Below are 22,829 nucleotides of genomic sequence, written 5' to 3'. Positions count from 1 at the left end.
ATTCTATATGAGTTAAATAAATCAAATAAAAATATTCTAATCTCATTCACTTAGATTAAAACATATTACGTGGACACTTGAAAAGCTAAAATTTTCTTATGATATTTCTTGTTGTTTTTACTTGACTCTCAGTTATTTTCGCCTGTTTTGCGTCATCTTACCTATGAAATTACGGTCATTGATATTTGCATTTTTTTTTGTATTCTCTCACACACCTCCCATACACCAGTTGTTGATGATCATATTACTAATCGGTTATTGTTTAGCTAAAATGTTCGTTTGTAGTAAATGAATAGGTCTTTCTGGACAATCAAGCTGTCTGTCGAATAAACGAATATATGTATATTTTTCTCTGTATTTCTAACTGAATCATTGATTAGTTAGAAGGACCTTTTATTGTTCCTAATAATTATCCCATTGATGGGTACAGTTTAAACATATAGTTGCAATTAGTTAAACCAGCGGTTTTGTGTTTTAGCTAAAAAGCAATAAAATAAATGTTTTCTCGTTTTAAATGTTAAACGTATAAGTATGGCACAAGCAAGTGGCTATCAGGACTCAGTGGCCGAGTGGATAACGCGATGGCGTTTGAAGCGAGGGTACTGGGTTCGAGTCCCAGAGTGAACATCGACTCTGAGATGTAGGTACATCCAGCTGACGAGTCCCAAATAGGACGAAACGCGCGTCTCGGATTCCACTGCTAGCCACTATCCATCTCTGCTTACCATGCTTGTGGTATAAGTATGTGTTTGTTTAATCTGTTCTAGCAACGTGGTAGTACTAATTAGTATCTACTTTTACTGTCTATTTAACTATACATTACTCCAACATCATCGTAACATCTCAGAAATTTATTTTCTGTAAAAGTCTTGACTTCAGTTTTAGCATTTTGCTTAGTACACATTTATTTAGTAACAGGATCCTTTTTCGAATTTCCTCTTTCTATCTACATCAAATACTCACGTAAACTTAGAATTCAACAAAAAAGAAACGTGAAATAGAACGTTTGGAAAATTTAATTGAACGTCTAACCAATGAACAAGCTGAACGGGAAGAACATGTAGCACGTGTACGTGCTTGGCTTATGACTGAACGTGATAATTGGTTTCAAACACGATTAGCTACAAAAACTGATACTATTACACAATTCTTACAATTATGTATATATCCTAGAGTGTGTTTCACCGCAACTGATGCTATATATGCGGCACAATTTATGCATGTTTTGCATCAATTAAAAACTGCACGATTCTCTACATTGATTTGTTTGGATCGAGTAAGTACTTTTGTAAAAATATATTATAGGTTAAATGTTCGTCTTTTTAAAAAGCTACTTCATTTATTTTCTAAAGTTGTTTTTGAATTTAATCATCCACGAAATCTTGTTGAAATCAATTAATATTCTTTATTAAGTCGGCTGAAATGTCAACGACTTGCTCAAACGCTTAGTCTACCTGTTTTTCACCTGAGTCAATGTCAAAACTAACTTTTTAATAGATTTGTATCGACTTCTTAATTGCATGTACACACAGACACTACCATGAAAAGCGTACAAGTTATTGCCGAATAACTGAAGTGAAAATATCGTAGTTATAAGCATATTTCCCTTTCTGTCCAATCTTTGGAAATAATGAGAAACGAATATACTAGAATTCACGCAACACATGTACGATGGGTCTTCTTTATATTCGGAGACCAATTTCTGTCTAACTATTCTCTCAAACATTGAGGAATATTTGTCAGTCAGTCACAAAATAGAACTTCGTACGTACGTACATCAGTTCGAGTTGCCATACCACATTAGCACAGAGATGCAGTTGTCCATTCAAATCCCATAGTGGTAGAAGTAGTGAGAGTATAAGCATTATGTGAAAGATTAGGGTTTGAAGATGTTATTGAAGGAGTATAATCCAACGGAATAGATTTTGAAAGAGAAAAAAGATAGAGACATGAAGAATTCAGAAGATTGGGATTCGGGAGAACACAAAGAGTGGACGCACCTTCGCCATTGCAAACGATTTTCAGCCATGTCATTCAAGGTCTCTAACCATCGATTGCTATCATCTCGCGAATCCCAACCAGGTAGTCTACACATACCAGCATAGCTCATTCCATTTGTCAGTGACTTCATGGATTTATGCCACGTTTTAGTCTGGCCGCCCCTAGCTTTCTTCTAACCTACTCCTACACCATAAAACATTGCACATCGGGGTAGTCGGTGGTTGGGCATACGTAACACGTGTCCCAGCCATCTCAACTCATGAAGTTTCACTACTCCATCAATCGATTTGCCATCCTTACCTAGTACCCGTTTCCTAACAACTGCATTACTTACCCGGTGGTCCCAGGATATACGAGCAATGCTTCGAAGACAACTATGATCGAATACTAGTAGCCTATGAATATCCTCTACTCTTATTGGTCATGTTTCACTGCCATAAAGTAGGACGGAACGAACTGCTGTGCAGTAAAGCCGTCCTTTGGTTGCTAGACGGATATCTCGCCTATGCCATAAATGAGATATTTGAATATATAGGAATAGATGTTCCACCTGTCAGTACATGAACTCATTTTGTTGTTTAAATTTATCTGAAATTTTTCTATTTTTAATATGAAAAATGACAATTTTGATGGAAAGTTTAATAATAACAATAATAATAATTACTTAAGAAATATCAAAGACACGTTACAGTGATGTAAAGGAATAGAAATACGAGGGGATTATTAACATCTTAGTGCGCTGCTATTTTGATGGCTAAAGCAAGAATAATGGTTGTACAAAGTTTTCATGAAAGGAAATGGCCGAGGTCGGTAAGATGGATTTTGTTACCTTTGGCTGTATACAAAATGAAGTATGTATAAATCATACCATAATTTTGGTGGACGAATTAAAGTTCGTTTGATATTCTTTTTTAATTTGGTTAATATAGAGCTCTCAATCAACCTTAATTGTCCCTTATTTTAGTAAACTTGATAGCTTATGAAAATGCAGTAAGAGATTTACTTACTCGTGTATTTAGTGTAAATACTCTCATTGAAGCAGTCGAACTAATGGAAATGAATTCACAGAGTCTATATCTTGATTATCCCGGCTACGATGAAATAATGATTATGAAGTAGAACTGTAACTTCATTTGAATATAGATATTATGCAATCGACCGATTTTATAGCTTGATCTTCCAATTCATTGATTTGTTTATATTGATTTGATACTTCTAAATATAATCAGCCTGTTTTTGCATCCATTTTTGTCATATACATGGCGATCTTTATTATTGTCTCGGTGGTCTTATTTTTATTAATTCTCGTAGATAGAGAATTGATGTGAATTTGCTTTTTCTTCCAATAACAAATATGAAAAATATTCTTTAATCAAGGGGAGGTTTTTGCCTGTTTTGTTGTTGAATATCGTTTGATAACCTCATAAGAGTGAAAAGTTATTAAAAACATATCCCTGTAATTCTTATTCAATATCAACAGTATTTTCCCATGATGGCATTATTTTTATAAGCTTCATTGTATTAACGTGATCTCCGAAAAGTACATGATTCCTATTCTCTCCTATATTTTCCGTTCCATCAGATTTTTAATGACATAACGTTGCCTACCAGTATGTGTACAGAAAATGAAGCCCATCGTTACGGTCGATTTTTATGTGCAGTCTTAGAACTTGTGATGCGTTGGCATGCCAGTGAAGAAGTATTCAATCAAGAATGTGGTCAATATCCTGGTTTTGTTACTGTATTCAGAAAGGTTAGTTTTGACCTAGAAATACTATTTTATCCACAAGAATATTTTCCTTATGTTTGTGATTGTCCCTTCTGTGAAAAAAAGTAGGATATTTGTGAAACAAATTTAATTTGTTTTCACTGGTACTGAAGCTTACTTTGTTTTACAAGCTTTTCAACTATTTTGCAAAACTAGGATGATTCTAGTAAATTTGTACTGTGTCTGACATTGGAATCCAGGACGCGCATTCGTCCCTATTTTCGGCTCATCAGCTAGACCAACCTGCATCCCAGTGGTAATATTTACACTGCGATTCGAACGAAGTATTTGTCACTTCACACCCAAACGCGTTATTCACCAAACTTTACTTAAACGTGTACCTATTTAACAAAACTGCGTGTATATCAGTGAAGTTTTATCAGTCGCTGTCCTTGTAATATCAACAACGGGGAAAATATACAAACCTATAAATAAGTTAGCTCTGTAGAGACCTTTTCAAACTTAAAAGCTATCTTCACCATGACTTTAGATTATTGATGTGACCAAAGAGCATCAGTTTTATGAAACATTAATTCCGTTTTTTAAAATTCATTTCGATGGTTATTCAGTGGAATATTTGTTTTGTTTTTCAGTGTGATATTTTATTCGGTCTAACACTAATTTAATTGAGTGTAATGTTTGTTGAAGACACGATATTCTTGTATTCAATTAATATGAACTATACTCAGCATGTTGTTCGTCATAACTGTGGGTATTTTTCATATATGTGATTTTATTCTAATTTATAATCAAAATAGGTGTACAAACCAATGTATAAATGAGTGTATTTTCGACTAGGGTCGTCATGTTTTGTGATGAATAAATCTTCAGTTGTATCAGTCTCCTTGTTCTTATTTCGCGTCGCGGGAATTGCAGTGGTTTTCCATTTTTAACGTATAAGTAATAAGAGATTCCGACTTAACAATTGCCGACGCAGTCGTAACAATTATCGAATAGTCATAGCAGTTGCTGTGTCAGATTTCCGTGAACACCACTTCTAGACTCAATCAATTTTTTATGTAACACATCCATTATCCATTCTTTTTCACTATTAGATGATTTTAATTGGTCATGAATTTCTGTCTCATCAAAATAGGACACATGACTAATTGTTCTTCATTTGTGGGAGACTTTTGTAATTTAAAGATTTTTTTCATAACTACTACTTTTATACCGCCCTATTCGGTATTCCCCTCCCTCCGCCGCACCTTTTTGTTCTTTTTTTTTTAACTGTTTATTGCTCCCATCCTGATATTCTATTTTTCGTGGAAAAAGAAACTTTTACACTTTTATTTCGATATGTTTATTTGGAATTGTATGTAATTGTCAAATAAATCAGTCACATTAGTCCACCGTTTTAGTATTTGTTTTCCTCCATCATTCTACTTGATGTGTGTATGTGTTAGTACGGTCCTGTTTATGTGTTTTCAAGTGCTTTTCCTCTTCTTGTTTTTTCTCCCTTACATCTAAAGACTTAGTGAATCAATTTTAACAAAAACGATGATGGCTCCCGGTTATTATAAAACGCACAATCACTAGATTTGTTAGTAATTGTGATTTTAATTGGTCATGAATTTCGGTCTCATCAAAATAGGACACATGACTAATTGTTCTTCATTTGTAGGCGACTTTTGTAATGTAAAGATAATTTTTATCACAAACTGTCATTTAAACAATGAATAGACGTACAAATTGACTCATCAATGATAGTTTATTGTGATCTTTCAAGTAAAAACGTTCTATGATAACAGTGAGCATCTAGAGTCGACTCAGATTTAACATACTTCATCTTAGTGTGATTGGGGTAACGTTCTTCGAATCTACGCCAGATATTGATATTGTATAAATCAAATATACTCTGATTCTCAAGTAATTGATTTTTGTGAAGACTTTCATCTGGATGTTTTACGGACAATTTATATCATGATCTGATATCATATGACCTTGATACCCTTAGTTCATTCTAAGACGGTTGAGATTTGTACCCCAGGTAAATGATTTATGTGGATTTTTGTTCTCTGAGCTGGATACTTTGGTCGTGGAGCTTTCGTCGTTATCCTGAACGACATCATCACCACAAGCTTTAGGTAGAAGTGAGGTGCTCGAATTTCTCCACATATAGCTTACAGCTTGTCCTGTCGACCTCGATGTTGATTGGTTATTGTCAACCTTTAACCTGTCATTGTCTACTTTTGGTCCTATATATCTGTTCATGATTTTTCCGATTGGTTGATAGATTGGATCGATTTCAATGTGTTTGTTGATTGTAGGAAGCAATTTCCTACAGGGGTAACTTTAAGCTCTTCTCTATACTGTCGAATACAGAGTCTTGGTTTCGCCAAAGTCAGAACAAGTAAGCTATTTGGCTTAATAAACTTTATCTGTTTCTAAAACGTAAATTAACAACATTAGTATGCGAATAAACAGTAGTCTATTACATAGTGAAAGGGAGAAATATAAATGACATACCGAACAGTAACTGGAGAATAGGAAAAATGAGTCAAAAAGGGAGAATATTGTTTCAGAATGAACATAAAATTGTGATTGGTGGATAAAACAAAGACAGTCATACAAGGTCAAAGAATTTAGTGCGGTGGTGAGCGTTTCACCTATCATTGGTGTGTTCACTTATCGATCACACCTTACATTGATTGCTGGTTGATCTGAGTGCTGAACTTCTAGAAATTCTCTGGTGTTTTAGAATCGCTTCTGTCCGAGATCCCAACATTTTCCAGTCGAATGTGTGTCCATATGCATTGATGTGTCATGGCTTTTGACCGCTGATTGATGTTCCTGCAGGCGAAAATGAAAAGGGCGTCCTTTTTGTCCCATGTAGGGTTTTTCGCAGTTGAAAAAATTTATTTTGCAGATGATGTTCAGTTTTTCTTCTTTGCCATATCTTCCTTTGGTTTGCATAGGACTGATCGAATTAAGTTGGCTGATTCGTGTACTACACCTATTTCAAAATACTTCAATATTCTCGTCCTTTCTTATGTGTCCTTCCAATCCCTTTTATTATTTTATGAAGCTGAACTCTCACTATATTTTAGTATCCCCATCGACTAATGATCGTTGTGAATATCATATTCTTCTATGAATTATTCAGCTTTTTTTCTATATTCATTGTTTTCACATTGAATCCTTATTCATATCTGTTTGAGTACGTTTGTATGATTGGAGATCTACCTCTCAATCCATGTTTTTATATACGCAGGTAGATATAGAATATCTACCTTTTCCGACAGGTGCCATTCAGTTATACAAGGAAGAAGTCGGAGATTTCAACTGTTCGAAAGAAACCTTTATACATGAAATTACAATTCACCAGGGTTGTAGCTAGTGATACTCTGAAAGATAGGTTAACGAAAGTAATTAGTTGGACATTCTACCCAGCCTATCTTGCATTGACTTTCTTGAGTCTACCAGTGATGTCTACTCAAACAAAGGATAAGTTACCTGAGTTGGCCTCCTCTATGTGCATTTATAAGTTCAGCTGCTCCTGTGGAGATAGCTATATCGGGCGTACTACTAGGCAACTTAATCAACGAATGAGTGAACATCTACCTGCACGTTTTGGAATGGGCCAGATGAAAACAATACGCAGTTCTATCTTGGCGCATCTAATGGAAAGTGGTCATAATGTAGATAAATTGAAATGATTTCGAGTGATCTGTCGTATACCTCCATCATTTCTCAACGGAGTTCGTTCCGGTCTCCTTCATATAGCAAAAGCCATAGGAATTCGTACATTCCACCCCAATTTATGTGTACAGAAGAAATTTGTAACCCCTCTATCCCTTCCATGGCCGGACATAACAAATGACATTATTAATTTTTTTCTTTTAAATTTTATTTTTAATTTTGTTATCATTTGTTTGTAATTTTCTACCTCTTTCCGTTCGTATTATTCACTAATTACTTACACACTTCTTATTACGTAATGATTTTAATGTTTTGTGATTACTATTCTAGTCTATTTACCCACGTTTGACCTCCTATTTCCAGTGTTTGATAAGACTTTTGTTATCGTAATTTAATGTTCTTACTACTATCAGTACACCTGTCTTCCCACTATCAACTTGTATTTTTACCTATTATGCTCGGTAACGTGTTCTATTTCATTGTGATTATTGACTCAGATAGCCTTGATTGGTCTAAAATTTTCGTATAAATATTTATGTATATTAGAGTAAAGCCTGATGACGATGTAATTGCAAACAATTGTTCGCTTACATGTGTTGTCCTAATTTTCACCATCGGAATCTTTAACATTCAGTTATTCTTAATTCACTGTTTATCCTTCTTGTTAACACATAGTCAAATGAAGTTATTAACCATAATCGATTTTCTATTATTCCGGTTTGTTTTATGTTAAGACATATCAAGGTTTGGATGCTAATACTAAGCCAGACCAATTACAATATGAGAACTATCGTCATGTTGTACATAAATGGCATTATCGTATTACAAAAGCAATTGTTGCTTGTCTGGAATCTGGTAATTATGTTCAAATTCGCAATGCATTGATTGTATTAACACGAATTCTACCTCAATATCCGAAAATCACACAGTTCGGAAGTGCTGTTGAACGACGTGTAAATAAATTAAAAGATGAAGAGAAAGATCGACGTCCTGATTTAAAGGTTTGTTTATTAGTGTTTCTCTTCTGATTTTAACTTACGCTTCATCTAATTTTAGTTAGGATAGTTAAATGCTTTTTGATCTAGTGTAAATAAAACCATAACCATCTCATACTTCAATGCATAATTTTACCCGAATGGCATAGGTTGGTCAAACTGAGATATGACGGCAATCCATGGATTCACTGACTGTTGATGTAAACTGTGTTAGTCAATTTAGTTTACCTGTTTGAAGCCCATATCATAGTTGTGATCAATGGTTGGAGATGTTAGGTAACAGTATTCACAGTCAATCCCACTAATATAAATGCATTTATTTTTTATGTCATCTCGTAAATCTTCATACATTTTTTCTCCCATGAATTGATATCAAGTTCTGCATTGCGTATTATCATTTTTACCTACTTTATTATTACTACCCCCCAATGATGTAGGAGACACCATTAGGCCCTTCGAGAAAAGGAAAGAGCTACTGCAAGTAGTGTGAAAATGAAACACTGGATAAAACAAGACAAACGAACGCGTTAGCAGTTTGATTTGTTTTGTTTCGTGTGTAAGTAGGGACTTTGATTAACACATATTTTATATGATGTAGACAGATACATTAACGGTTTAATTCTATACAGTTGCGATTTTTAACTACCTAAAGGCTCCAAGAGCTGTAATGAATACATTGGTATGGGGAGTGGTACTGCCGCAAGTATGCGTTACATGTATATACAATCTACATATCGAAGACATACACTCTACATTACACACATAACGATTGATGCACGTGATCGCAAGTATACATTACGTTCACCAAAAGGAAACTTCTTTCTCCATATTATTATTATTATTATTATTATTATTATTATTATTATTATCTACAAATCAGTGGAGAAATATTAGGTGTATTCCTACGGTAGCCTGTGACCAACAATAGGTTGATACGCCGTTTGTTTCCTTAGGATCCTGGAGCCCATGTACACCATTGGTTTGGAATGGGGGTTTTCCAACTCCCCAGCGTGGATTTTGCGTACCCACCAACTCGGTTAAGGTTCCGGATATTCACTTTTCGTCCTCTCAATTTCGTAAACAACGCCACCTCCGCGAGAAGGCAGTGAGTAGGACTTCCCTGTCAGTAGCCGTGTACGCGTGGTCATGTGAGAGTGGAATCTTCGCACCCTCGACCGTACCAGGGCATTTGGGGCCTATTGCCTTCCGCTTATCCGTACAAAGATGGAGTTGGTGATTAGCCTTATGTTTACCTAGCCGCCTGCGTTCACTAACTCCAAGGCATCATGGAGTGGTGCGGGTCGGTTTTTGCTTTTGTGCGTTCCGTATGACTTATTATATTGATTACTTCATTTTGAAACTTGTATTCTCGATAAATAATCTTCTTCACTTGGTTAGAGTGAGGTTTTTTGACATTGACAGCTGATTGGCGGAAGTGCATAAATTTTTATCCCAAGCATGGAATACGTCTAGACAACCCTGCTCAAATGTTTTGCACTCTCCGTCTTAAAACTATGCAACTACCGCAGTAGATAATCATATTTCAACCATGTAGGTATATTGGTAAACGTATTCAGACACGTTTCGTTTTCTAATATTTCCAATGAGTGTACATTGATTGTAATTAAATGTCATCTTGGTTTTTATTTTATGTTTGTTTGTAGGCTTTAGCATTCAGTTACGCTGGCCTAATGCGTCCACGTAAGGTTAAATGGGTTAGTGAGGAAGAATTTCATTTGAAAGAAACTAAATCAATTCGTTCAGAGACGAATACAAATTATTCGAGTAATCATCAAAGCATCAACAGTAGTGGTACCACTAATCGTACTGTATCGAATTCTGACAATAATTCTGGAACTACTGTCAATTCAACTAGTTACAGTCATAATCCACGTGGACATTCCGGTTCAAATCAATTAACCAGTTTTTCGAATCCACCTTCAAATGTAAATAGCACTGGTGGTGGTATCACCAATACTAGTACTAGTAGTAGTGGAGGTAACAATACAACTTTCGTTACTAGCATCAGTAATTCATCTAGTAGTTCTGCGACACATGAACCTCCACATACTTCAGTGTCTGTTCGACGTACTTCAATACAACAACCGCCATCGAATCAAACTGGTAAAATCTCATCCAACTCAACTGTGACGCCAAGCGGTAGTGGTAGGTCTTATACATACATGATTGTGTTATTACTCTCAACTCTGTTTATATTCTTTTTGAGCACATGCATAATAACTTAACAATTCTATAAATAAACATGTATAATTTATGCTATAGTATCATACTATATTGTAAAATTGTCGCATATGTATTTGAATTCCACTGTTTATGATATTTGTATATTATCCACATTATTATTATTACTTTTCTTATTTACATTCACCGACTAACTATAATATAGACCTTTTCACAAAAAATCGTACTTTTCCAATGCTGAACAACTTATTCTTGAAAAGACAAGTAAGTTTTAAAAACATGAGAATCAACTATTTTGAAGAAAAATTAAAGAAGTATAATGAAAAAATAGGATATTTTGCTTTCAGGTGTGTGGGGATATCAAGAAACATTGAATAGCTGCCTAGTTTTGTCATTGGACTCTACGGCAGTGCATATTCACAGCCTGCTCAATAATCAAAGCTAACATTGGTCTTGCGTTCGTTAGTGACTGTTTTCGAAATGGATTCGCAAAGTTTTGGTATGAATTCTTCATTATTAGAGTGCCAACCATGTGAGCAGTGAAACAGTCTCTTAGCAACTTCATTCTGTTATGTCGTAGACATGGAGGAAATTGAAATATATATCACTAAGTTCCAACCTATTGGTCTACGGACAACTCACACAGCAAGAACTGAATGTACTGGGTTCGATTTCTTGCGAGTCATAGTTGTTTACTTCGGATAATCCACGCAATAACCTGAAATAGTTGACCATTGCTCCTTGTGTTTCAATAGTTATGCAGTGGTTACAAGTTCATAACAAAGCGCACTGGAATATTACTGAAATAACTTGCTCCTTTCACAAAAAGCAATACATTCGTGTTTTTTTTCGGTTAAACAGTCGTATCACCCATTGGAAATCAATCATTGATACGTAGATTATGATTTTACTACCACCTTCCGTTGTTTTGATGTGCTTTTTTGCATATAGTTCCGGAAACACGTTCACGGCCTCAAACAGTGAATACGTCTATTACAGCTGTAGAGTCTTCGAAATGCAATCCTTCTGGTCAACCATCCGGGTCTGTGTCACTGTCTTCGGTAACAGCTGTAAGCAATTCTAGTAGTTCGAATAATTTGAGCAATAATTCACCTTCCGTTCCAACAACTACCCAAAGTAAATTACGATCTAGTCAGTAAGTAAATAACTAACCACTTTTGTTTTACATTCAGACAGAAATAACCATTTGTTAAAATTATCATTTAAGAAAAGTCATAACTTTTTAACGACATTTGCATTTTGGATGCTGTTGATTAATACAAGTAAATATATAGTGGAGAGTGATCAAAGGTTTCTGTCGATTTTAATATTTTATAGAAAAGCAGTTCTCTCTTTGTCAAGAAACTACCCCTAGTTAAATATCATAAGTTCATGGTGAATATCATTGAGATTTTGTTGGCCCTTCAGAAAAATGTACAGTTAATACAGATATAGTTGCAATACATTAAGAGTTACGTTAAAATGACTCGTTTATGATGTTACTTTAACACATCAGGATCCAATCTCGATGCGATCTCAGACTTAGAGAAAGAAATTGTTGCTTTTTTTGTATGAAATCAGACATTCACTTATCTCTTGCAATAAAATGTTTGCATCAAAATACTATTAAAATTATTTATTAACGATTGTTTTTCTGCATTGTCCAATTCAAGCGATTGATTTCTTGCGACTAATGCTCATGAGTCCCGACCGTTGCTGCTACTTTGACGTGGTGAGCTTATGGTGAACTGTCATCAGAATTTATTACCTCAAGTGGTGTTCGTCAGGGCTGTCCACTCTCCCCATTCTTGTTTAACTTTGTCGTTGACATGCTTTTAGAGATAACACTTTCATCATCTCAATCTCCAGAAGTTAAACTTTTACCTGGAGACTCACTCATTGACTTAAAATACGCCGATGACATAGTTCTATTTGGTGAAAACGCTGACAAAATGCAGTGTTCTGACCACTATAAGCAACTATGCAGGCATGTTCGGGATTCGATTCTCCCCCTCGAAGTGCAAAATGTTACTTCAGGATTGGGTTGCATCGGCACTTGAACTAATGCTAGGGAGTGAAGTAGTTGAACGTGTTGACCGCTTCACTTATCTTGGGAGTCTCATCAGCCATTGTGGTTTGGTGTGTGACAAAATCTCAGCAGCGATGCAGAAGGCTCGTCTAGCTTTCGCCAATTTGCGTCATTTATGGCGTAGGCGAGATATCCGTCTAGCAACCAAAGGACGGCTTTACTGCACAGCAGTTCGTTCCGTCCTACTTTATGGCAGTGAAACATGACCAATAAGAGTAGAGGATATTCATAGGCTACTAGTATTCGATCATAGTTGTCTTCGAAGCATTGCTCGTATATCCTGGGACCACCGGGTAAGTAATGCAGTTGTTAGGAAACGGGTACTAGGTAAGGATGGCAAATCGATTGATGGAGTAGTGAAACTTCATGAGTTGAGATGGCTGGGACACGTGTTACGTATGCCCAACCACCGACTACCCCGATGTGCAATGTTTTATGGTGTAGGAGTAGGTTAGAAGAAAGCTAGGGGCGGCCAGACTAAAACGTGGCATAAATCCATGAAGTCACTGACAAATGGAATGAGCTATGCTGGTATGTGTAGACTACCTGGTTGGGATTCGCGAGATGATAGCAATCGATGGTTAGAGACCTTGAATGACATGGCTGAAAATCGTTTGCAATGGCGAAGGTGCGTCCACTCTTTGTGTTCTCCCGAATCCCAATCTTCTGAATTCTTCATGTCTCTATCTTTTTTCTCTTTCAAAATCTATTCCGTTGGATTATACTCCTTCAATAACATCTTCAAACCCTAATCTTTCACATAATGCTTATACTCTCACTACTTCTACCACTATGGGATTTGAATGGACAACTGCATCTCTGTGCTAATGTGGTATGGCAACTCGAACTGATGTACGTACGTACGAAGTTCTATTTTGTGACTGACTGACTGAGTATTGTTAGAGACACTGACGAAATCTTGGTAGTTGCATGATGAGCAATGGATATTTAGGAATTTTCGTACACTGGAATTCTTCGATGTTTGTTGTTAATTTTAAGTACGCTAAAATCACCGTGAGACACTTGCTATGCTTGTCATTGACAGTAAAAGAAATTAGTGGGTAGATGTTTCGTTTGTAGTACAAATTTCGTCAGGAGTACAGGAGAATAATTTATTTCCAGATCAAAGATTGAATTGTTCAACTCCACTTTCCAAGCGTGTTATTCTTTGAATTGTTTGTTTTGTTAAAAAAAATGTTTACTATTCGAAAATGTTCATTTAAAGATTGATAAAGCTCCAGTTATAGAGAGTGAATAAATTCCTGGAATCTACTAAGCTAATATCATAGATTCATGAGAACAAGTCGAATCCAGTGGCACCTAAAACTTATTTCTTTCCTCTACAATTGACATAATAGAAAATAATTTGATTATAGCATAATCGACAGTAATGAGGTCATTTAAGTTACTGTCAAATTGAATTTTACGGGTTTATAAAAATATTTCTTTTTAAAACCGCCTTATTGAAGTTAGTTAATTCCGAGAAATCGTAAATATTCTCATGTTTGAAGGGGTTTTGTGGAGATTTTAGTATTTTTCAAAGTTGAAATCATGAATCATTTGAAGCTAGACCATCATGGAAAACCTGGAAGCACTGGTGGTCTAGCTTCAATTGACTCATGATTTCAATTTTGAAAAATACTGTAATCTCCACAAAACCCCCTGTGATTATAATCATATGCTCACTAGTGACTGACTTCAAGATACATGTCCTGGAGTTCTAATGAGAAGCAGTGACCAGTGGAGTTCAAAACCACGTCTGTTGTGAGATAGGAACTCACTGAAGACAATTGGTGAATGGTTGCTCAACTTCGTGGATCAGTTGAAGTTAGACATTAACACCGTTGGACACCAGCTCAGTGGTCTGTCGGTTAAGGGCTTCGGCTCGAGACTGGTAGGTCCTGGGTTCGAATCTCGCTCGCGAGAGCAGGTTCGTGGATGCGCACTGCTGAGGAGTCCCATAATAGGATGAAACGGCCGTCCAGTGTTTCCAGGTTTGTGATGGTGGTCTAGTTTCAATTGACCCACGCTTTCAACTATGAATACTCATTAATAATCAGTGTACTTTTATTATATTGATTTTACGCACTATCATTCATCAATTAAAAAAAAGCGGGTTAGAATCTGACACATGTTGTACATTTCATCAGTAACCACCTACTACAAGTTTATGGAACTTTAAACTTTCAGTCATACTGTTTGTATGTATAGGTGTGTTAGTGATGTTATTTTGGTTGCTTATACCGAGAAGCTGTTGTAAAATTTAATTCTTTAATCCTTTGCATTCAGAGTTAAGTGATTCAACTGATCATGTAAAGTGTTTTGTTTTTGATTGTTTCATTTAAAACCTACGAAAAGATTGATAAATATAATTTCTCTCTTTGTTGACAAATATCTTGTGGAACTTGATTGATGCTTATCAGTTTATTGTTAATTGATTTATTTCTATTGTTTTTTCATTACCGAATAAATGTTTCTTCAAACAGACGTTTTGAGTCATCTCTACCACCTCCAGACGAGGATGTTACTACTTTACCGGGACCACAATCACATTGTAAGTAATGAATAACTTCTCTTTCTATTTTAATATATAGTTTATTTTTATAAATTCTTGTCTCTCAATTGTTTAAAAAAAAAGTCAAAGAATTACTCAGTTGTCTCATCTTTCCTACTTTCACCTTGTCAATATCGTTATATCATCTATTTTTTGTCCTTCAAGCATAAGTTACTCATATCCTTTTTTACGTTCAAAAGCTTTAACGACAAGCCTCGAAAATGTTATTGCCTAATATATACTTATGCGTCCGTTGAACAATAACCAAATGATTAAATAACTCAACTTCTAGTAAATATGTCGCAGGTTTTACTCTTTATTTGATGTCGCCGAATATCTGAGTGATATCAAATACACTTAAGCATAATTGAAGTGAGGCTCAGCGCAGAGCAGATAAACCTCTATTTGGTAAATAAGTGGATAATAGTATTACATATTTACTGATACATTTATCTTGATTTCTTGTCTAGTTTTTATTTGTTTGTTATTGATTTTACCTCGTTTAATTATTACCAACAGCATCGAAACGACGCAGAATGGAAGCAGCCAGCGCGAGTTTGACTAATCCTAATGGTTGCATTTTAAATGTGACAACATCGAAGGTGAGCAATCAAAAAAATTCTCTCATCCTATGTGTAGATTTGTGAAATATAATGCAAAAAATATGGAGTAATTTCCTCATTTTGTATTCAAAATCCAGATTGGTTAATCTATCAAACATTATTCAGCAGATTAAACAAATGAATAGTACCATTCGTATGCTTTATTCGGCCTCTCGGAAGTTCTTTTTATGTATCGATAAACATATTTGAAAATAGTGTTTTGAAGACAATATACACAACATATACGCTTACATCACAAGTAAACCTACCAAACGAATTAATGTTCAATCTTCATATTGGGTGTTAAGCTATAGACCTCAAACTGTACGTGGACTTAAAGTACTATGGGTTGGGGATGGAGGAAGTCATATTTAATTCCGCTTATCTGACTAACGACTGGTGAACTTCACCAGATATGAAATAATCATTTTATGTATGACATCAATAAATGATTGGTTTATGATCTTTCACAAGGATTGACAGATAAAATTTTTAACAAGGAAGAACTATGAGGAAAGCGAGGGCTTTTTGAATTTTCTGGCATAGGATACATTATGAACAAAATAAGATCAATCAGTTTTTCTAGCCACTAACTTCACATATTTACCGCCATTAGTAAGGGAAAATGAAAATAAGTCAGAGAAATTCAATGGAAATGGGTGTAAAATGATCCAAACTCAGAATAGCCTGTTATAAGATAGATTGAAATTTGGTCAATTCAGCAATAGAAAAAAATTAAAAAAATGTCAAATTCCACTAAACAGTTACTACTAGTTATACCGATAAAAAGTTTTAATGGCAAGCGAACAAAGTAGTTCACAAAATTCAAGCAACTTTTTTTGGGACGATGATGTTATGAACTTGATGTAAAGTTCAGTTACCGACCCTCCTGTGTTTATAAAAAGCATAGGATGTGTATTTTCTTGTAACCGGTTCACTTCCATGAATGATTACCGATGATTTGTACTTGGAAGAGCTTGTCCGCAGAAGACTTGCGAATCATGTGATGACGAGGCGATTGAGAAGCATAACTTGCGAGGAAATCCAGGATTATTTTCTAACATTGGAGATAGGACAAGTGTGCCTGTACAAAGGCGGGAATATTTTGGAACCAGGGAAAAGATTGATGTACCACAAAATTTGAAAAGGAAGTCTTGACTAAGTATTATGTACATATGAACATCGATCTATTTTTTTAGATGAGAATTGAATTAACAAGGTAGGTTAGTGTTATATCTAGAGCCTTGAATTCTTAATATGCCGCGAACTACTTGACTACTTGAACGATAGAACCCGCAAAACGTCGCAAAAGAGAGAAGACAAAGACTGGTAAGCAGGAAGTTTATTGCCCCGAACAGTGTCAAAATATAGCACAGAAATCTCGTGTATTTATAGTTTTTTGGCTGAAAGTAAATTATCATTTAGGTCAACCAATAAGCACATAGGTATCAAACTAATCCATCCAATGGAGAAGCTCCACGTTGGCATTTCTAGAACATTCCCCTAGCCCTGATTGGATGGAATGTCTGCGGCTCTTCCTGGGCTTCTTAGGGCTTCCGAGAGTCTACCGACGGGCCGTCCTTAGGTTAGAGAATAACTTTCGGTTGCTAGTTTCTTTTGATATTTTAGTATTTCCAATAACCTTATGATATTATGTTTATTTTCCTATACTTATTGAATAGAGCTAAAAATTCTAATTTGATATTCACTTATTTTGGTTCAAGTAACCAAATGGTATTGTTTCGCTAAAGCTTTTATTTACAGCTGAGCGTGTATTTACTTGTACCAAGATCAATTCTCTATGCACCCCATGCATCATCTGCCTTTGATATATCGTTTTTTTTTCAAAACGGATCTAGTATGATGGTGTGATCGAATATCAATAACCTTTTTGTGTATATCTTTAGTTCTTTTTAGCTCGAATCTATCCATCTATCTTATCAGTAGTGTTTTTTCATCGTTGTTGATGATTGTCTTTTGTTTTATGACGGAAGTAGTGAAACGTAAAAGTACTGTCTAAACCGGATTAGGTGTTTGGCTTCAATTGCAAACGGATCGTTTTACAAATCATTACTGTTCTTGTTTAATCTACAGTATTGTTCAAATTTGTTCTTCTTGATATTCTTTAATTGTTTTCAACACTGATTATTTTAAGAATTCAATCCGGTCTATGATTTGTATTCTGGTACTTTTATGTGGATCATCTTGTCCAAAGATATTATCAAAGATTTCCTCAATTTGTTTATTTTTCATCGTTTTTTTCTCAAACATTCATTGTGTAACATTATCTTGATTTGAGCTTGCAAGATTTATTGACGAAAACGCTGAAGATTTCACGTTCAGGAATTTATTTACTTACTTGATGACTGGAATATACTTGTTGCTCAAACTCAAACAGTTCAATAAATTTCCTTAATATTATGCGTATCATACTGATGATTTGTGTTATTTCCACAGCAAATTTACTAAATATCATCATTTGAATGCGTAAATTGTGGAGATTAGCTCAATTTAAATATGAATTTTGCCTAAATAAATCGACTATGAAGTTTAGTGATGTCGGGAGCGGGATATATAACGTCGATCTCAATGGATAATGACTGCTCTATGTCACGAATTGACTGGTCTTGGAAATGCAAGACTTCTGACTAGTCCGAAGACAAAGCACTTACTGTAAGACCTGAAGGTCCTCAGTTTGATCTTCCATATAGCCTTGGATATGCACTTCTGAGCAATCCTTCATTAAAATGAACCGGTTGTTCAACGGTCCTTGGTTTCCAATGTTCGTCTATCTTAAGTCAAATCGTGATTAAAAATTCATCATCTTCGACATCAACAACAATCTACCAACTTTACCACTATTATATTATTCAATTGTTAACACTATGCCCCAAGTTCAAGCGCTGCTGCACTTTGGTTTGGACAACCGGGAAATATCATTAACCCTCACAATTTAAGTATAGCTCCTACTGAAGTACCTGGTGAATTAATTAATTATCAATGATTTTTACTTACTGATTACATTATTTTGGTCATCCCAACTTCAAAATGTCTGGATGTAGTGAGGAAGTGCTATCACCTTGTCCTTGGTTGAATAAATTGATGGCATTATGAATCTACAATAATTGTGACATACATTATGAAATATGCCGTCATCATATTTATTATCTGACTACACGTACCACCTACATCGGTTCCCAACGATTTATCTATAATATGATCAAAAAGACATATAAAGTGGACTATGAATAGTTTAACTCCCTTAGAGGAAAGGAGATTTTCAGTTTACCGACTATTTACGCCCTAACTTTTGAATAACAAGGTTCTAAATCAATGTTATTTCTGTCCAAACATTATATCCTATACCATTTTATTCTGTTCTAAGGGTAATACGACTGATGAGATTTAACATGATTATACGGATTGAATGGCTGGTAAATAGTGACACCTTTTCGGTGATTCCATCATACTCAATGAATAAAAAAGGAAACTAGACATCACTGAATACGTAATATTTACATGGCCTTGAAACTAAGCAGCATTAGACAGCTTATTAAGAGACAAATAAACGCAATAAGAAGAAAGGTCAATTTCACTTTATGTTCATGGTTAGTATTGGATGCACAAAGTGAAATTAAGATTGCGACCTCTAAGAAGTTACTCATTGTTTGAACTGTCGTTAGATGAACGTGAAATTAAGATTGGCTGGTTTCCTTTTGGAGAAAACATTTCAGATTACTTTACCTACATTGAAGTGGAATCTCCAAAAACTGGGTAAATAATACTAAGTTTGGTCGTAGTGTTCGTGATGAAGATGGCACATATGGTGATAAGACAGGCAGTTGAGACATCCGTAGCCCACGCACAACTACCGCTTACTTCATCATGCAACGATACTTGGCGTTGGATTAGTTTGGGAGAACACTAAGAGCACTAAACACACGCGACAACGGTCTGTAAAGTCATTAGTTATTTAACTAAGCTGTTTTAGTGGGTGTAGAATATATGGTTAGTGTCCGCACAATAAATGAGGTCAGTGGTTGAGGACGTTGAGTAACCATCTCTCAATGTTCGTCAAGAATGTGTTCGTCCCATTTCTTCCTGTAGATTGTAAGTTTCATCACTATTCTATACTGTATATTTCACGAGTTCATTCCTTTTCATATCATATTCTTAATGTTTCGTCTTTCTATCTATGAAATTATTCATTTTTACTTTTTTGGTATGCATCTAGTTAATCTCATCATTCTGTGTTGATATGTAAGAACTTTAATCGATGGGTGTTTGTCTCAGGTTCCAATTTTTTATGACAAAATAATTGTGTTCACAATCGTCACCTTGTTGTTTAACTATGTCTTCAATGTCTTTTTAAGTACTTGTACTGAAAGGCTGATGGTCAAACATGTATAGTCTTTCTTTGATTTTTCCCAGCCTTAAGTTCTATTGTAGTGTACGTATTTATTTTCTTTGAAATATAATTTGAAACAGGCATCAGTGAACACAGTTGACGAACCACGTGAGTCACATAAATCTTCCACACGAAAACGTTCAACTCCCACAAGTATACCAGGAAGTGCACCGATCACTCCAGAAAATGCTATACAAAATTTACGCTACACAAATGCTGGTATAATTTCCAACACTGTTCCTAGTTTGAATAGTGTTAATTCTTCCAGCGGCGGTAGTAGTGGTACTGGTAGTCGTTCAACAGCAAGTCCTGGTGAAAATATTTATCCTGTTAATTCTTCGCTACGTCATCATCATCATCACCAATCTAGACAGTCAAGTCATCAAAGAGCATCATCGGGTAATTCCACTGAAAGTCGAGAACCAAGCTTAGAAAATGAACGAAATTTAATTGCTTCCAGTTCAGCAGGTCTCGTAAAGAAAGCAAAGAAAGGTAAGCGAAAATAAAGGTAGGTCTTAGTCCACATCCCGAATTTATTGTTTTGTATATTTTATGGAATATTATGATGTTGCTTATTTAGCAGGTTAACTACTCAAATCTCTATTGCTAATTCCAGACTGCGTTGTTCCGATACAGCATTTTGTTCATCAAATATATTTTCAGCTACTTGACTTAGAGCCACACTGTTTGTGTATATACATATGTATATATCTGGTGATATTCTTTAGCTACTCGAATCAAAGTAGATCCAGCAAGGTTCAAACCTGGAGCTCGTGGTCTGCAATTCATGTAGTTTAACCAACGAGACATTGCTTCACCTATATACAGTAGACAAATTTATATTTTTAAGGACTGGACTACTGTAGCAAACCAAATTTTGAAGTGGGTTAGCATGTTTATTTATGATATTGATGACAATTGTACCACATAACAAAATCAAATATGGAATCAATGGTTTATAACATAACTTGAAAGTGCTAAATTTGATCTCCAGTTGATAAGTTGACCCCGTCACCAGTTGTTACATCTATATCTTAAATTCTTGATATACCACGTACAACTTGAGCACTCGAACGCTAGAACCCTCCAAGTTGCTAATGAGTAAGCAGAAGACAGGTGAAGGGAATGCTATTCCATGCAGTGTCGAATATGGTACAAAATTCTCAGGTATTTATAGTTTTTAGTAAAAACAAAATCATCATTATAATCATCTAATCCTCATACAGAAGTTTTTAACATTTGTCCAATGGGGAAGCTACACGTAGAGGTCCTGGATTGTTCTTCCAAAAGATGATTGGATGGAATATCTTCGGCTCTTTCTGAGCTTCTTAGAGATTCCTCAAGTTCACCCTTGGGCTGTCCTCACACAATGTGTATGCACATTGGCAAGTGTTTTCAATAGGAACAAAGCTGCATGAAAAAAATATTTTCAGTTCTCCTTGATTTACAATATTTGTTAACAAGTTGATGTCTGTTCTTGGTGAGAATTATTATTATTGCTTAAATGCAATAATATTCTAACAAGTAGCGTAGGAAATTCTCGTAAAAGAATATAAATACCTTCGTTTCTGATTTGTTGTTTCCCCTCATAAATTAACTGATCATTCGTGAGTATTTTTACATTACGGGTCATAGTTGCACAATTCACTTTATAATTAATCATCAACCATTAAAAATATATTACAAATTATACTATTTAATATTTATTTACTGTTAATCAGTTCACTAATGTATTAGTTATATGGTATCAGTATTGTAGCCTATTAACGTTACGTAAACTACTGTGCATTTTCTTAAATTCGTATTGTTTCGTTCTTATCCCTCAGCTCATCATCACCATCATCATCAACGTTCGTCATTAGATTCATCGAATATGGAGTCTAATCTTAACAATAATAATAATAGTCCGGGTTCTGTTACCATATATTCAATTTCAGATTCCCAAGGCTCATCTCGACATTCACGTAGATAAATCTTAAGCACCGATGAAAATGACATTAGTTTTATTCTATAATCTTATTTTCTCTCTCTTATTTTTCTTTAACTTCGCTTCTTCTCTCTGTCTCTTTCACATACACAAACTCTTATTACTAATGGTCACATAATCATCATGTTCGATCGCATTTAGTTTATATTTTCCTATGAATTGCACAGTTATCGTGAAAATATCTATTGATTTGTATCATATTCTTTCTTATCCTTTCTGTCCATAGTTGAAGTACTTTCTATTATGTAGTCTTTTATAAGCTAAACATTTAATCCTTGTACGCACGTTTGTATGTGTATAGGTACACGCGCATAAGAATAATCAAGTTTTATACCTTATCCAGTGTATCTTTTAACGATAGACAGTATTGGCAGCAATTTGACATATAAAATGAACTGCTTTGTTTGTATGAATCATTTCTCTTTTTCGTCCTACAACTTATTGGAAGGAAGGGGTGCAGGATTTAATTTTTTCAACGGATATACTACTAGGACTGTAAACCCGATACTAGCGATCCCAGAGTCTATGTGAAAGCTTTAGTCAGAACAAGGACAACTTGGCTTTAAACTTTATCTGTTTCT

General features: G+C 35.1%; 1 protein-coding gene across 1 annotated transcript in view; it reads left to right on the top strand.

Annotated features, from left to right (window-relative positions):
• Smp_086460 (tho2 protein, putative) overlaps positions 1 to 22,233 on the top strand; it is a gene marked incomplete at both ends in the record, with an annotated part of 102,687 nt that extends 80,454 nt beyond the window's left edge. Inside the window, 9 exons of the mRNA XM_018792665.1 lie at positions 974 to 1,276; positions 3,584 to 3,758; positions 8,156 to 8,412; positions 10,071 to 10,572; positions 11,560 to 11,764; positions 15,184 to 15,251; positions 15,771 to 15,853; positions 20,342 to 20,753; positions 22,088 to 22,233. Of these exons, the coding sequence (XP_018647209.1) occupies positions 974 to 1,276; positions 3,584 to 3,758; positions 8,156 to 8,412; positions 10,071 to 10,572; positions 11,560 to 11,764; positions 15,184 to 15,251; positions 15,771 to 15,853; positions 20,342 to 20,753; positions 22,088 to 22,233 (2,151 nt within the window). The remainder of the gene's footprint in view (positions 1 to 973; positions 1,277 to 3,583; positions 3,759 to 8,155; positions 8,413 to 10,070; positions 10,573 to 11,559; positions 11,765 to 15,183; positions 15,252 to 15,770; positions 15,854 to 20,341; positions 20,754 to 22,087) is intronic.
• Positions 22,234 to 22,829: the final 596 nt, after the last annotated feature.

This window comes from Schistosoma mansoni (genome assembly GCF_000237925.1).
Source record: "Schistosoma mansoni, WGS project CABG00000000 data, supercontig 0211, strain Puerto Rico, whole genome shotgun sequence".
Classification (NCBI taxonomy): domain Eukaryota; kingdom Metazoa; phylum Platyhelminthes; class Trematoda; order Strigeidida; family Schistosomatidae; genus Schistosoma; species Schistosoma mansoni.
This window is presented reverse-complemented; position numbering and strand designations above follow the sequence as displayed.